The sequence below is a fragment of the Sinohyriopsis cumingii genome, chromosome 14 (genome assembly GCF_028554795.1).
Source record: "Sinohyriopsis cumingii isolate HCF-2022 chromosome 14, ASM2855479v2, whole genome shotgun sequence".
Classification (NCBI taxonomy): domain Eukaryota; kingdom Metazoa; phylum Mollusca; class Bivalvia; order Unionida; family Unionidae; genus Sinohyriopsis; species Sinohyriopsis cumingii.
In genome coordinates, this window is record NC_142974.1 from 40,737,339 (window position 1) to 40,751,972 (window position 14,634).

The 14,634-nt window shown below is 36.4% G+C and overlaps 1 protein-coding gene across 1 annotated transcript in view; it reads left to right on the forward strand.

Moving 5' to 3' along the window:
- The first annotated feature begins 2,138 nt into the window (after nt 1-2,138).
- Nucleotides 2,139-14,634, forward strand: part of LOC149783618 (phosphatidylserine synthase 1-like) — a 92,975-nt gene continuing 80,479 nt past the window's right edge. Inside the window, exon 1 of the mRNA XM_089931869.1 lies at nt 2,139-2,304. Coding sequence (XP_089787995.1) covers nt 2,144-2,304 — 161 coding nt within the window. The 5' untranslated portion in view covers nt 2,139-2,143. The remainder of the gene's footprint in view (nt 2,305-14,634) is intronic.

The following is a 14,634-nucleotide window of genomic DNA, read 5'->3' on the forward strand; positions in this document are numbered from 1 at the left end:
CAGAATACTCTACACTTTTGGACAAGTGATACAACTTTAAGGACTGTTTAAGGATTGAATTCACAATGCTGTAAGATCTTTTTAATTTTTACTTTGTATTGAAGGGTGTGTGTATGTGATTTGGGTTTTAACGTAGCTTTAACAATTTTTCAGTCATATCGCTACGATGTCTACAGTGTGGGGCAGTTCACAGTGATGCTTAGCATGACCTCCCGCAACCGAGGATTAAAGGGAAAAGATTACTTGTTGAAGTTTTCAAAACGTGTTGGTATTCGCTCTTTTCCGTTACTTAGTTTAATACCAAAGAATCGTAACGCAAGTTATCAAAGGACTGGACATATTAACATGAACAACAGATACCAAACGGATGATGTTACAAATGATATTACAGGCAAAATCTGGACAGGAAATAAGTAATGATAAAAGCTGGGTTTTTCAACTGAGTAAACCATTGACTACTAAGCGTGGATAGATATATTATCCCTTTAAACTCTGACTCATATTGACTAATTAGATTACGTAAACGCTACAACAAACCTGAAATAAGATCAAAAATAGAGTATACAAATGTATTTCTGTTGGAAATGTAAATAGTAGTACAGCACGAAATCCAACTTTGTAAAATACTCATATTGGTTTATTCTATGCCAAATTTAGAAAAGATATGTTGATAATTTTGAAGGTGATATATATGTGTGTGTGTGTGTGTGTGTGTGTGTATATATATATATATATATATATATATATATATATATATATATATATATATATCGCATTTATATTAAGGATCCACCAATTTAATATTTTAATTCTCTTTGGCAGAAGCCTGACACATTTTTGGTTAATTTCCTTCTTAAAATATCTTGCTCTGATTTATACCAAGATCACACCATATTTTGAGATCAAAAGAAAATCAGGTGACTAAGCAAAATCATAGACCTGTCCACTCTACACTCATTTAAATTACCAGTACCTTATACTAAATTACTAAATGAATTTGTTATGTATGCTTTAATTGTTTCATACGTCGTACTCTAAAAGCTGTAAGTAAAGTGTAATGATTTAGCTTATACTATCGGTGATATCTTGAAAAGCATCGTCTTGATAAAAATAGGAAGGGTTGATAATAAAGACAAATTTCATACGGAAAACAAGTGCGCCAATTAAAATAGCAGGATGATTCGCATTCTTATAAAGGAATACACATACTTAACACATATACTAGTAAGTAACTCAAGCGTGATATGGGGGGGGGGGAGTCGATTTTTTTTGTCGATACAGTTGCATTTGGCCGAATATGTTTTACAACACCGCATTTGGCCACCTCGAGTTGGCACACGTGGCACGAGGAAAACATACCATTAAAGGATCCTAAATATAGTTAATATTCACCATGAAATTGCGAACGATACGACATTTGCATATACAGATGTGTGTCTGTTAATATTATTAAGTCGTAACAAAGGTTCATATGGAATTTACGTATATTCCCCATTGACGGAAAGTACAAACGTATCGGTACAGGTAAAAAGTACCCTGGTACGTACCACCTGAAAAATAAAAAATTAAATAACGTTTGCGGGAAACGGGTACATCGTAATACTGAGCCCCCTGTGTGTGTGTGTGTGTGTGTGTGATTTAAATTCTGACGTATAAACTGTGATATATAATATTTCTTCGCGACCATTAGAGACCCTAAGTCGTCACATTTTGGAAGGTTTGGCTTTAAAATAAAAAAGTTACGAACGGAAATCCCTCTGATTGGACAGCTTCATATGCGGTTTCCGTTTATTGATTTTCTGTTTCATAACCATCAATTGTGTAATACTTTTGGTTTGATTCACGTATCCTAGCATTAATAACTAAAATATATCGTGGACACACATACTGCCAACATTAAACATATTCTTCAATTCTAAGTAAACCATAAGAATAACATGAAAAGAAGCAGAATTTACCGAAAATTGTTACAGTAAATATGGTACTGAATTATATAACCTCCATTCCGAGATAAAATAATTTTGATAAATTATGCAATATCAACGAGTTGTGCCCCCTGTTCCAGGCTGGTTCATCACTAACCAAATAAAAATGTTCTGATTTCCTAAAATGTTACTGAACCTTCTATAGCAGACGGTTCATAATGGCGAGCTCTAGAGGTGATCTTGAAGAGGAAGAGGAGCATTTTCGCTTCATCAATGAAAGAACCGTTGATGATATCTCCCTAGAAATTTTCTACAAACCCCACACTATCACTCTCCTGACAGTTTCTGTTCTTGGATTGCTGTACCTGGCTTTTACAAGGTAAACACCACATTTTCTCACAAGCACGTGACTTGTTATGATAAAGCGTCAATCAATCGATTATCTGGGTTTTTATTTGCATTGTTAGTTTAAATGTATTTCAGGATGTTGCTAGCAAGTGGCAGTATGTCTACAGCTATATATGTCATTTGTTGTTGCATTACATTTTGTAGAACAAGATATCAAGATAAAACTTAGGCTCTTAAAAGGCATGATGCCATTGAAATCAGCTGTGACCTCTGATTTACTGGCATAATGCTTTGACAGAGCTTATGCTTGTTTGGAGCGGTGGGGGGGGGGGGAGTTCTCAATGATTTTGAAAACATAAGAACATGACCTAATATTGCCCCCAAAATAAAACTTACATTTATTATTATTATTTTTATTTATTTATTTATTTTTGTTTTGTTTTTTATTTGGTGACTGGAATTTGAAAACGTAAAATAATAATAATAATAATGAGGACTTTCTGTAGCGCCTAATCTTTAGAAGCTCTAAGCGCTTTACAACATTAGACAACACCTATAACATAAAAAACATATAATGATATGATTACAAGAAACAAACGCAATGAAATTAGAAAACATTAAAAAACATGCTGAGAATAATTAAGGTAGGATACATTATTAGGTCTTTAAGTTTGTTCTTGCAGTCGAAATAAGTGAGTTTTGATAGCCCTCTTGAATGTGATCACTGTGTCTTGGTGTCTAAGTTCACAAGGCAATTCATTCCACATTGCTGGGCCCTGGTATGCAAAAGAATGCTGTCCATATGACTTTGTTTTCATACTTGGAATAATGAGTATATGATTGTTAGAAGAGGAGCGTAAGTATCTTGCTGGTGTGTAGACATGGGTGAGGTCGGATAGGTATGTTATTATAGAGTCCGACAGTGAAATGTAGTACAGAGAACAAATTTTGTGTTTGATTCTGGATCGAATGGATAGCCAGTTTAGGGTACAGAGCAGCGGGGAGGTGTGCTCTGATCGCGGTACTCTAAGTATGATCCAATCAGCTGTGTTTTGAAGTTTCTGGAGCAGATATTGAGATGAACCAGACGGAATTGAGTTACAATAGTCCAGTTTTGAAAGTACTAATGAACACACAAGTGTTTTAGTGGCATCAACTGAAAGATGTTTGCAAATTGAGCTGATGCGTCTCAGCTCAAGATATGCAGCCTTGCATATGTTCATGACATGTTGGTGCAATGTGAGAGTGCTGTCCAGAGTAACACCTATGTTTCGTACTGATTGTGTGAATTGAATGTTGGCTTTGCTAATATTTATTGTTTGAGGTAAACGATGTAAATGAGAATGTCTTTGTATTGTGCTCAGAATGGCCTCAGTTTTATCATCATTCATCTGCAGCTTGTTACATGTCATCCATGATTTCACATCAAAAATGCACTTCTCTACACCTTGGATGGTAGCATCAACTTCAGTTGGGTGGCTAGATTTGTATATTAGGGTGTCATCAGCATACAGTTGGTGAGACACTGGATGATGATCTATGACACTTGAGAGCGACTGAGTGTACAGAATGAAGAGAACATGTCCAACAACAGACCCCTGTGGAACACCACAACACAGATCAACTGGGCTGGAGTGTATTCCATTTGCAGATAACATTTGTGTCCTGTTGACCAAGTAGGACTTGAACCACGGTAAGGCTGTATCATGAATGCCAAATGCATGCTGGAGATGGTGAAGTAATATATCATGGTCTGTTGTGTGAAATGCATCAGACAAATCAAGGAGGGTGAGGACTGTAATCTTTCTGCTATTCAACGCAGAGAGAATGTCATTAACTACTTTTATAAGAGTAGTTTCAGTACTGTGGCAAGGGCGATATGCAGATTGTACATTGCTAAAAAGACTATTTGAATTTAGATGAGATACAAGCTGGGATAGAACAACCTTTTCTAAGATTTTTTATGTGAATGGGAGATTAAAAACTGGGCGGTAGTTCTTTAAATCTTTATGGTCTAGTGTTGGTTTCTTTAGCAGAGGCTTTACAGTGGCAGTTTTGAAAAATGATGGGAATTCCCCGGATGAGAGAGAGGTATTAATAACATCAGTTAGTGAAGGCAATACTGGATCTAAGCACTCAAGCAGCAGTGATGTTGGAATTGAATCAAGTTCATATGACTTTGGTGCACTCTTCATCAGGATTGTACGTACGAAATCCATAGAGACAGGTTCAAGTGCTGCTAATGGTTGCCGCTCAAATTCTGTATCCCAACTGTGTGGTGACGACGAGTCAATTGAAATTGTGGTGTCAAGCTTATCTCTAATGGTTTGTACTTTGTCACGGAAGAAATTTGCAAACATGTCCGGAAGGTCGACTGGAGAGAAGGTAGATGGAAGTGGTTTAGATTTGTTCCTTGACATTAGGTAATATTAATCTCGAAGAGCTCTTTGCAGCTGGAACTTTTCATGATCTTAGTAGTGTAGTGGGCTGATTTCGCTGCATGGACTAAATTTGTGACATTCTTCTTAGTGGCTTCATAGATATGCTTATAAATAGTGAGTCTGGTGGTAAACCAAAGCCTCTCAGCTTTACGGCTGTCTCTTTTAGCAGTGCGAAGCTGGTCCTTAATACTGCTATACCATGGAGAACACTTGATACTCTGCACTTGGTAGCTGGGGCATGTTTGTCAAGCAATGAACTGAGGCAGTTATCGAGTTGTTCAGCGGTAGAAGGTAAGTAAGTTATCTTGGATGTCGTGCATTAGTTTGGTTCTATTTATCATATGAAGGTTTCTCTTAGTAGCAGATAAAGGTGGAGGGTTAGGGACTGATTCATCAAGATGGCATATAATGCAGAGGTGATCTGATGCAAGGTCATGGGATACCAGGGAGGACCGTAGAATGTTATCATCAGGTCTATGAAGAATCCAGTCTAAAATGTGACCGTGTTTATGGGTGGGTTGGTTAACTGACTGTTTCAGGTTGAAAACATCAAAATGGTCCCCATCCCTAGCCTCAGAGCTTAGAGCTTCTGTAGATTAGGCACTATACAAAGTCCTCATTATTATTATTATTATTATTATGTCCCCCCCCCCATTTATACCTATGAACCATTATGGGATGTGGTGCCTTCCACCTCATTGACTTTGGTCTATTATGGCCCTATGGACTACTGGACCTTGCCATACCAATCAAAATGATGCTGCGGCTCGTGTCCCACCATCACCTCGCCAAGTGGTTTCCTTTCAGAAGGCTACAAGTGATACATCATTGGTGGTAGTCAGATGTTCCCATCTCCCCTGTGAGCCTCCTGACCAAACAGGGGCTGCAACACATGTTACTTTTATGTTCCACCATCAAGAGACATATCCTGCCACTTTCCAACTCAGATTGTCCTTGACTATGAGGTTGATGATTCTCTCTCAATCCTCGTTGACATGTTTGAGACAGAAGCTGTGGTAATGACACCTTCTCTCAGGCCCACTTCCTTGTCTCAGGTGGATTAGGAAGAAGAGGAGGTCTGGTCTTTAGATAAGGCAGTAAACAAGGTTTACCATTTGTTACACCCCCACCCACTCCTACTTGTGCCCCAGACCATGTGGCACACGGTACAAAAAGATCCTTTCCAATTTGGAAAGACCTCTGGGATATCACCGCAACCAGACCGATAAAATTTCCCTTCATCTACAATTGAGGAAATATCAAGCCGGTTTTTTCACAAGGCCAAAATGTTGCTCAACAACATAGTTGCTCAGTGTAGTAGTTCAAGCTTATAACAATGTAGTAGTTCAAGCTTATACCAATGTAGTAGTTCAAGCTAAAGCCATGGTAGTAGTTCAAGCTTATACCAATGTAATAGTTCAAGCTTATACCAGTGTAGTAGTTCAAGCTTATACCAATTTAGTAGTTCAAGCTTATACCATTGTAGTAGTTCAAGCTCATACCAATGTAGTAGTTCAAGCTTATACAGATAGTAATTCAAGCTTATACCAATGCAGTAGTTCAAGCTTATGACATTGTAGTAGTTCAAGCTGATACCAATGTAGTAGTTCAAGCTTATGACATTGTAGTAGTTCAAGCTTATACCAATGTAGTAGTTCAATCTTATACCAATGTAGTAGTTCCAGCTTATACCAATGTAGTAGTTCAAGCTAAAGCCATGGTAGTAGTTCAAGCTTATACCAATGCAGTAGTTCAAGCTTATGACATTGTAGTAGTTCAAGCTGATACCAATGTAGTAGTTCAAGCTTATGACATTGTAGTAGTTCAAGCTTATACCAATGTAGTAGTTCAATCTTATACCAATGTAGTAGTTCAAGCTTATACCAATGTAGTAGTTCAAGCTAAAGCCATGGTAGTAGTTCAAGCTTATACCAATGTAGTAGTTCAAGCTAAAGCCATGGTAGTAGTTCAAGCTTATACCAATGTAGTAGTTCAAGCTTATACCAATGTAGTAGTTCAAGCTTATACCAATGTAGTAGTTCAGGCTTATGACATTGTAGTAGTTCAAGCTCATACCAATGTAGTAGTTCAAGCTTATACCAAGCTAGTAGTTCAAGCTTATACCAGTGTAGTAGTTCAAGCTAATGCCATGGTAGTAGTTCAAGCTTATACCAATGTATTAGTTCAAGCTTATACCAATGCAGTAGTTCAAGCTTATGACATTGTAGTAGTTCAAGCTGATACCAATGTAGTAGTTCAAGCTTATACCAAGCTAGTAGTTCAAGCTTATACCAAAGTAGTAGTTCAAGCTAAAGCCATGGTAGTAGTTCAAGCTTATACCAATGTAGTAGTTCAAGCTTACACCAATGTAGTAGTTCAAGCTTACACCAATGTAGTAGTTCAAGCTTCATACCATTGTAGTAGTTCAAGCTTATACAGATAGTAGTTCAAGCTTATACCAATGCAGTAGTTCAAACTTATACCAAGCTAGTAGTTCAAGCTTACACCAATGTAGTAGTTCAAGCTTCATACCATTGTAGTAGTTCAAGCTGATACCATGGTAGTAGTTCAAGCTTATACCAGTGTAGTAGTTCAAGCTGATACCAATGTAGTAGTTCAAGCTTATACCAAGCTAGTAGTTCAAGCTTATAGCAATGTAGTAGTTCAAGCTTATACTAATTTAGTAGATCAAGCTTACACCAATGTAGTAGTTCAAGCTTATACCAATGTAGTAGTTCAAGCTGATACCAATGTAGTAGTTCAAGCTTATACCAATGTAGTAGTTCAAGCTTATACCAGTGTAGTAGTTCAAGCTTATGACATTGTAGTAGTTCAAGCTGATACCATTGTAGTAGTTCAAGCTTATACCAAGCTAGTAGTTCAAGCTTATACCAATGTAGTAGTTAAAGCTTCATACCATTGTAGTAGTTCAAGCTAATACCATGGTAGTAGTTCAAGCTTATACCAATGTAGTAGTTCAAGCTGATACCAGTGTAGTAGTTCAAGCTTATACCAATGTAGTAGTTCAAGCTTCATACCATTGTAGTAGTTCAAGCTAATACCATGGTAGTAGTTCAAGCTTATACCAGTGTAGTAGTTCAAGCTGATACCAGTGTAGTAGTTCAAGCTTATACCAATTTAGTAGATCAAGCTTATACCAATGTAGTAGTTCAGGCTTATACCAATATAGTAGTTCAAGCTGATACCAATGTAGTAGCTCAAGCTTATACCAATGTACTAGTTCAAGCTAATACCAGTGTAGTAGTTCAAGCTTATACCAATGTAGTAGTTCAAGCTGATACCAATGTAGTAGTTCAAGCTGATACCAATGTAGTAGTTCAAGCTTATACCAGTGTAGTAGTTCAAGCATATACCATTATGGTAGTTCAAGCTGATACCAAGGTTGTAGTTGAAGTTTATACCAATATAGTTGTTCAAGCTTATACCAGTGTAGTAATTCAACCTTATATCAAGCTAGTAGTTCAAGCTTATATCATTGTGGTAGTTTAGGCTGATAACAATGTAGTAGTTCAAGCTTATACCAAGGTAGTAGTTCAAGCTTATACCATTGTAGTAGTTCAAGCTTCTACCAAGGTAGTAGTTCAGGCTTATAACATTGTAGTAGTTCAAGCTTATACCAAGGTAGTACTTGATGCTTATACCAATGTGGTAGTTCAACCTTATACCAATGTAGTAGTTCAAGCTAATACCACTGTAGTAGTTTAAGCTTATACCAGTGTAGTAGTTCAAGCTTATACCAATGTAGTAGTTCAAGCTTATACCAATGTAGTACTTGATGCTTATACCAATGTGGTAGTTCAACCTTATACCAATGTAGTAGTTCAAGCTGATACCATGGTAGTTGTTCAAGCTTATACCAATGTAGTAGTTCAAGCTTATTGTGTTGTAGTAGTTCAGGCTCATACAATTGTAGTTAAAGCTTATACCAGTGTAGTAGTTCAAGCTTATAGCAATGTAGTAGTTGAATCTTATACCATTGTAGTAGTTCAAGCTGATACCATGTTAGTTGTTCAAGCTTATACCAGTGTAGTAGTTCAAGCTTATAGCATTGTAGTAGTTCAGGCTCATACATTTGTACTTAAAGCTTACATCAATGTAGTAGTTCAAGCTTATACCAAGCAGAGATCATGGAAATGCCTAATTACGCTTATTTGGCTGCCAATTTTTGATCTGGGATGCATAAAATCAGTGATGCGGGAGTCCTCCTTATGCATGTAATATGTGTGCGGCAAAATTCAAAGACTTGCCAGTCCTGCTTTGTGGGAAAATGTGTTGATCAGTTAGCTGTGCTGAACATTTAGAATGACAGAATTCAGTGACTGAAAGACCCCTTGATACATACATGTTGCCATTATAAGAGTAAATAAAAAGAACATGATGCAATAGCTGGGCAGCCAGTTCAAAGGCTTTGACTGGCGGCCAGGTGGGAAAATGTGCTGATATTTACAGTGATTGAATTCAGAGTTAGAAAGACCCAGAGACGTACATGTGGTCATTCATAAAAGTACATAAAATAAACAACTTTAGCTTTCGTTATTGTGTTCATTTCTGAATATATCGGAAAAAGTAGTGCACGAGAATCAAGACATGTTGAGACTTTAGACAAAATGCCATTCGAAAATTTGGAAAAATATTTTGGGGTTAAATGGCTAACTTACGAAGATTGTAACGAGGTTCAGAAGAGTGCTAAAGCTGCTAGAATTGATAGTTCAGATAGGACAGTAGCTAAGTGTAAGAAAGTATGTGATGCCTAGCTTAGTGTTTGGAATAAATCCTTACTGAGATTGACAAAATTCAGCATGACTCTGATGGACGAACGAGAGCTATTTAAGAGGTACATTGACTGACCATATTTTTTTTTAATGTCCATTGCCTTAACCCGGTTAGGTCTAGTGTTGTAGTGAAATGTATTCATCAAGGCATCATTAGCCAGGCCTATTTTTAATATCAATTACATTGACAAACAAACTCTTGCCCATTCACGAGCATTACCTTTTGATAGCTGATTGACCATTAACCCTTTTCCGAGTAAGGTAGCAACTATCAGTATCCTGCATGCTATCCTTTGATGATAAAACATACAAACATGTTTTTTTTTTAAGATCAGAATCAGTGATCTGGATATATATTAACTGCCTCTTATACACTATTTTGTCATAAAATTAGTTTTAAACTGTAAGTGAACCAGTAGACCTTACGGGAAATAATGGCGGACTTTGCTAAGTCTGGGATGTACCAGTTTATTAGATTGTCTGTTTTTATACATCATCGGGCAAATATTTTCAGAAAAATATACAAATCATTGAAAGCAAAGCCACGGTATTATTTTATTAAAGATTTAACTTTAAACTGCAAATTATGTAGGTCAGAAACATAGAGGACAATGCTATGTTGTGGAATTAGTGAGATGCACTTAAGATCTAAGCTGTTTTTCGACCTGACACGTATTTGCGAAATTACGGGTTAAAAACAGCAAATCAGATACTATTTAACCATTGCCTAAAATTACTACAAGGACGTAGATACATAAATAAACCATAAATTTGCAATCCTGTCAATGACTGTTGTAATGAAGCTATATTGAAATGAGTGATTACATTACGGAAACCTCTCCATCTAAAAATAGATGCACAAACGTCTGTGTTGATTCTATAGAAAAGAAGGGACTGCAACTTTTGATGGTGGGACTCCTATTTTTACCAAACTGGGAGTCCTGTACTCCATGTTTTAAAATCCTAGCGAGATGTCTTCCAAGGTAAAAGTTCAAGCTTATACCAATGTAGTAGTTCAAGCTTATACCAAGGTAGTGGTTTAAGCTTATACCAATGTAGTAGTTCAAGCTTATACCAAGCTAGTAGTTCAAGCTTATACCAAGCTAGTAGTTCAAGCTTATACCAAGCTAGTAGTTCAAGCTTATACCAATGTAGTAGTTCAAGCTAATACCATGGTAGTAGTTCAAGCTTATACCATGGTAGTAGTTCAAGCTTATACCAATGTAGTAGTTCAAGCTTATACCAAGCTAGTAGTTCAAGCTTATACCAATGTAGTAGTTCAAGCTTATACCAATGCAGTAGTTCAGGCTTATACCAATGTAGTAGTTTAAGCTTATACCAAGGTAGTGGTTCAGTCTCTTCACAATTGTTCATTTATACAACTCTATTTTTTAAAAACACTTCAGAAATGTTGTATTAGTACAAAAAGAAGTTACATCAGAATTGTTATATTTATACAACACTTAATAAACACTTAAGAATTGTTCTGTTTATACTACACTATTAATAAGCACTTTTCAGAATTGTTGTCTATGTAACACTGTTAACACATTAACCCCTTTAGCTTTTTGTCATTTTTGCCTGAAAATCTAGTAGGAAACACATTTTTGAAAGCTATTTCTGAATATACTCGAAACACCAAATACCCGGTCATCTTTCAATAACATACTGCCTAGTTGTGTTAGAAACAGTTTTTCGTTGGCTATTTGACTCGCGCATGATTAGAAGGGTAAGAGTTGAATTTTTTAATATTTTTTGCCTTTATTTTTGTATGGAGACCACTCTTTATTCCAAATGCCCATCTTATCCTACTTTTTGTAAAGGCTCATCTGTCTGTTTGCAGTTCATACCAGTTTGCCTTAGATCTCTGACCAAAAAGTCGAAAATCCATATACAAAATCGGATTCCAACCACGGGCGAATTTTGGGTAAAAAAAAGTCAGGTCCAAAAAGTGAGGTTTTTCTATCTGTATTTTGTAGTGCAACCAGATATTCCAGATTATTTGGTATCATTGTAGAGCTACATCTGTCTACCTTTCTATAATACCACCCACTTTAGTGTATCATGCATGACCATGATGTTACAGAGCTCGGCAGTATGCTACTACCTCCTGCCCCGTAAAGTCGTCACTTGGGGTTAATGTGTTAATAAACACTCTTCAGAATTGTTCCATTTATACAACACTTAAAAAACACTTTGTAATTTGTTTATTATTTATAGCCACTGCAACAATTTAATTTGAACTGAGGGCATTGTGAAATCAATTTATCCCATTGTAAAATAGCATGCTCTTTTCACTGGTTAACTTTGGGTCAGGCAATTCCTTGTAGTACTGTGTAGCTACTGGTAGCTCTATATGGATTTTCTGATAAAGTCACAAGGTTGATGATTAAGTTTGGTTCCAGCTGCTGCTTAGTTGTACATGTACCTTCATGCAATATTTAAGGTAATACCATGCCTAGACTTGGCCATCATCTGCATTGTCATCACACGGAATAACAGAATTGTTTCTTTTGTATGTGCATATACAAGGTTGGGGGACAAGATGAAAATTATCAGACAGAAACTGTTGGTTATCAAAGGTATTTTGTATAGGCCATGTCTGGTACATATATTTACAGTGATGAATTGCAGCAAAATTCCTCAAGATGTAGATACACTATGTGCCTGATGCTGTTTAAGACAATTCACCAAAATTAATGGACAGGTATTCTTTGAAAAATTTTGTGTTGTGTTTTGTTTTCAGCACTCATTAAGGCAAAATTAGTGCAGTTTTTGATCATGCATTGCTTGTTACAATTTAGTATTTTCATCAAATAGCTACTTTATAATTTACACTGTATTAAGCAGTTATGGTCAATAGGAAATTTGGGTAATTGCAAATGTGATCATTTGAACTAAATAGTTAAGGGAAGTTAAAATGTGTTTTTTAAAAGTATTCATTGTGACCAATATTCTTAAGTCACATGTTTGCTATGGGGATTTCTTTTTTGTTATACATGTAGTTTTTATTATATACTCATTTTTTTCTCCATTAACTTTACATTGTCAGAATTGTTCATTATTTTGTGATACTGAACACCTTAATAGTGCACACATGTGTGTCTAAAAATAGTATAGTATATTAGGAGCTACTTTGTAAACAAAACAGGTACACTGATGTAGTAGATGCTTTTGGTGTTAGTTTATTCAGTTTGTTTGTAGATGAACTCAGAAGCTGTTTCATCTGTTTGAAAGTAGAGATGATAAAGTGAACAATGTGGACAAGTTTACTGATTCACAAGTGAAACTTTTAAAGAAGCAAATGAATGAACATGATATTTGCAATGTCATCAACAAACGTGAGAGACACAGTATTGAAAATACCATTTTGGTCATTTAAATAGTTATCTAAGAGAAAGTTTGTAACTTTTCTTAAATGGAATGGTTCTGACTATGACCTGCCAGTGCTCTCTGGGGTATATAAAAATAACATAGAAATGAATATTGAGGTCAATGGCTGTCAGATATCTATCGGATACGTATCATAAGTAAAAGTACTAAATTTGAGGAAACAAAATGCAACTAAAGGTTTTGTAGAAAAGTAAGGGTCTTGGAGCCAATAAGCCAAAATGATGAAAATTCTTATTTCTGCTGGTCGAATGGTCTGTTGTACACCAGCTGCTTTGCAGTTTTCCATATTAACTCTTTTTTTTATTATATAGTGTTGTGGATTTGGGCTAGCGATAAATGCCATACATGCTATAACACAGCCGGAGTCTCAGCAAGCGATAAATGCCATACATGCTATATCACAGCCAGAGTCTCAGCAAGTGATAAATGCCATACATGCTATATCACAGCCGGAGTCTCAGCAAGCGATAAATGCCATACATGCTATATCACAGCCGGAGTCTCAGCAAGCGATAAATGCCATACATGCTATATCACAGCCAGAGTCTCAGCAAGCGATAAATGCCATACATGCTATATCACAGCCAGAGTCTCAGCAAGCAATAAATGCCATACATGCTATATCACAGCCAGAATCTCAGCAAGCGATAAATGCCATACATGCTATATCACAACCAGAGTCTCAGCAAGCGATAAATGCCATACATGCTATATCACAGCCAGAGTCTCAGCAAGCGATAAATGCCATACATGCTATATCACAGCCAGTCTCAGCAAGCAATAAATGCCATACATGCTATATCACAGCCAGAATCTCAGCAAGCGATAAATGCCATACATGCTATATCACAGCCAGAGTCTCAGCAAGCGATAAATGCCATACATGCTATATCACAGCCAGAGTCTCAGCAAGTGATAATGCTTATAATCTTCTTTAGCTGGTAATAAGAATGACAAATATGTACTTTTATTTTTGCATCTTGAATTTCCTCAAAATGTACATTTTCGGTTTTGGAAATTCAGATTACATGAGTTGTCTCACTTGTTCTAAAACTTGATTACATGCATGAAATTGTACCATAATTTTGACTACATTTCCAACTGCAATAACATTCTCCTAACTGCACACAAAATGAAATGAACGCAACATTCCATATTGTCTTTTTGGTAATTTAAATTGAAAGAGTTCATATTTTTTACATGTTATGATTCCAAACATTTAGTGACAATAGCCGATAAATAAATGACTTCAGGTTAATCTTGCAGTTTCTTTTATAAGACAACTGGATTTTATTGGCAATATAAACCATTGACCCAAATCACTACATGACAGTATCTCAGTATATAGTGTGTCATATTGCAATAAAATTAACACAGTGAAATAAATAAACAAAATCAATGGATCAAACATTCATCATTCATAATATAAATATATGTACTATAATAAGATGAAACACGTTGCAGATAAGATCCCAATGGCAGGGGGACACTGTGCCCCCCCCCCCCCCAACTTTGGGGTACAATTGCCACATTATGATTGTTTGCTTCAGTGTAAAATAATCTTTCTTGGACAGTTACATTAATGCAGTGTTTTGTCAAGTCTCAAGGGGCCCCGAGTGGCCAAGTGGTCTAAAGCGCTCACCGTTCCGGATCACTGCCATCTCACCTCTGTCTGCGTGGGTTCGAGTCCAAGGCTCGGCTAGCGTAGGTATGTGGGAAAGCCTGCCAGTAGCT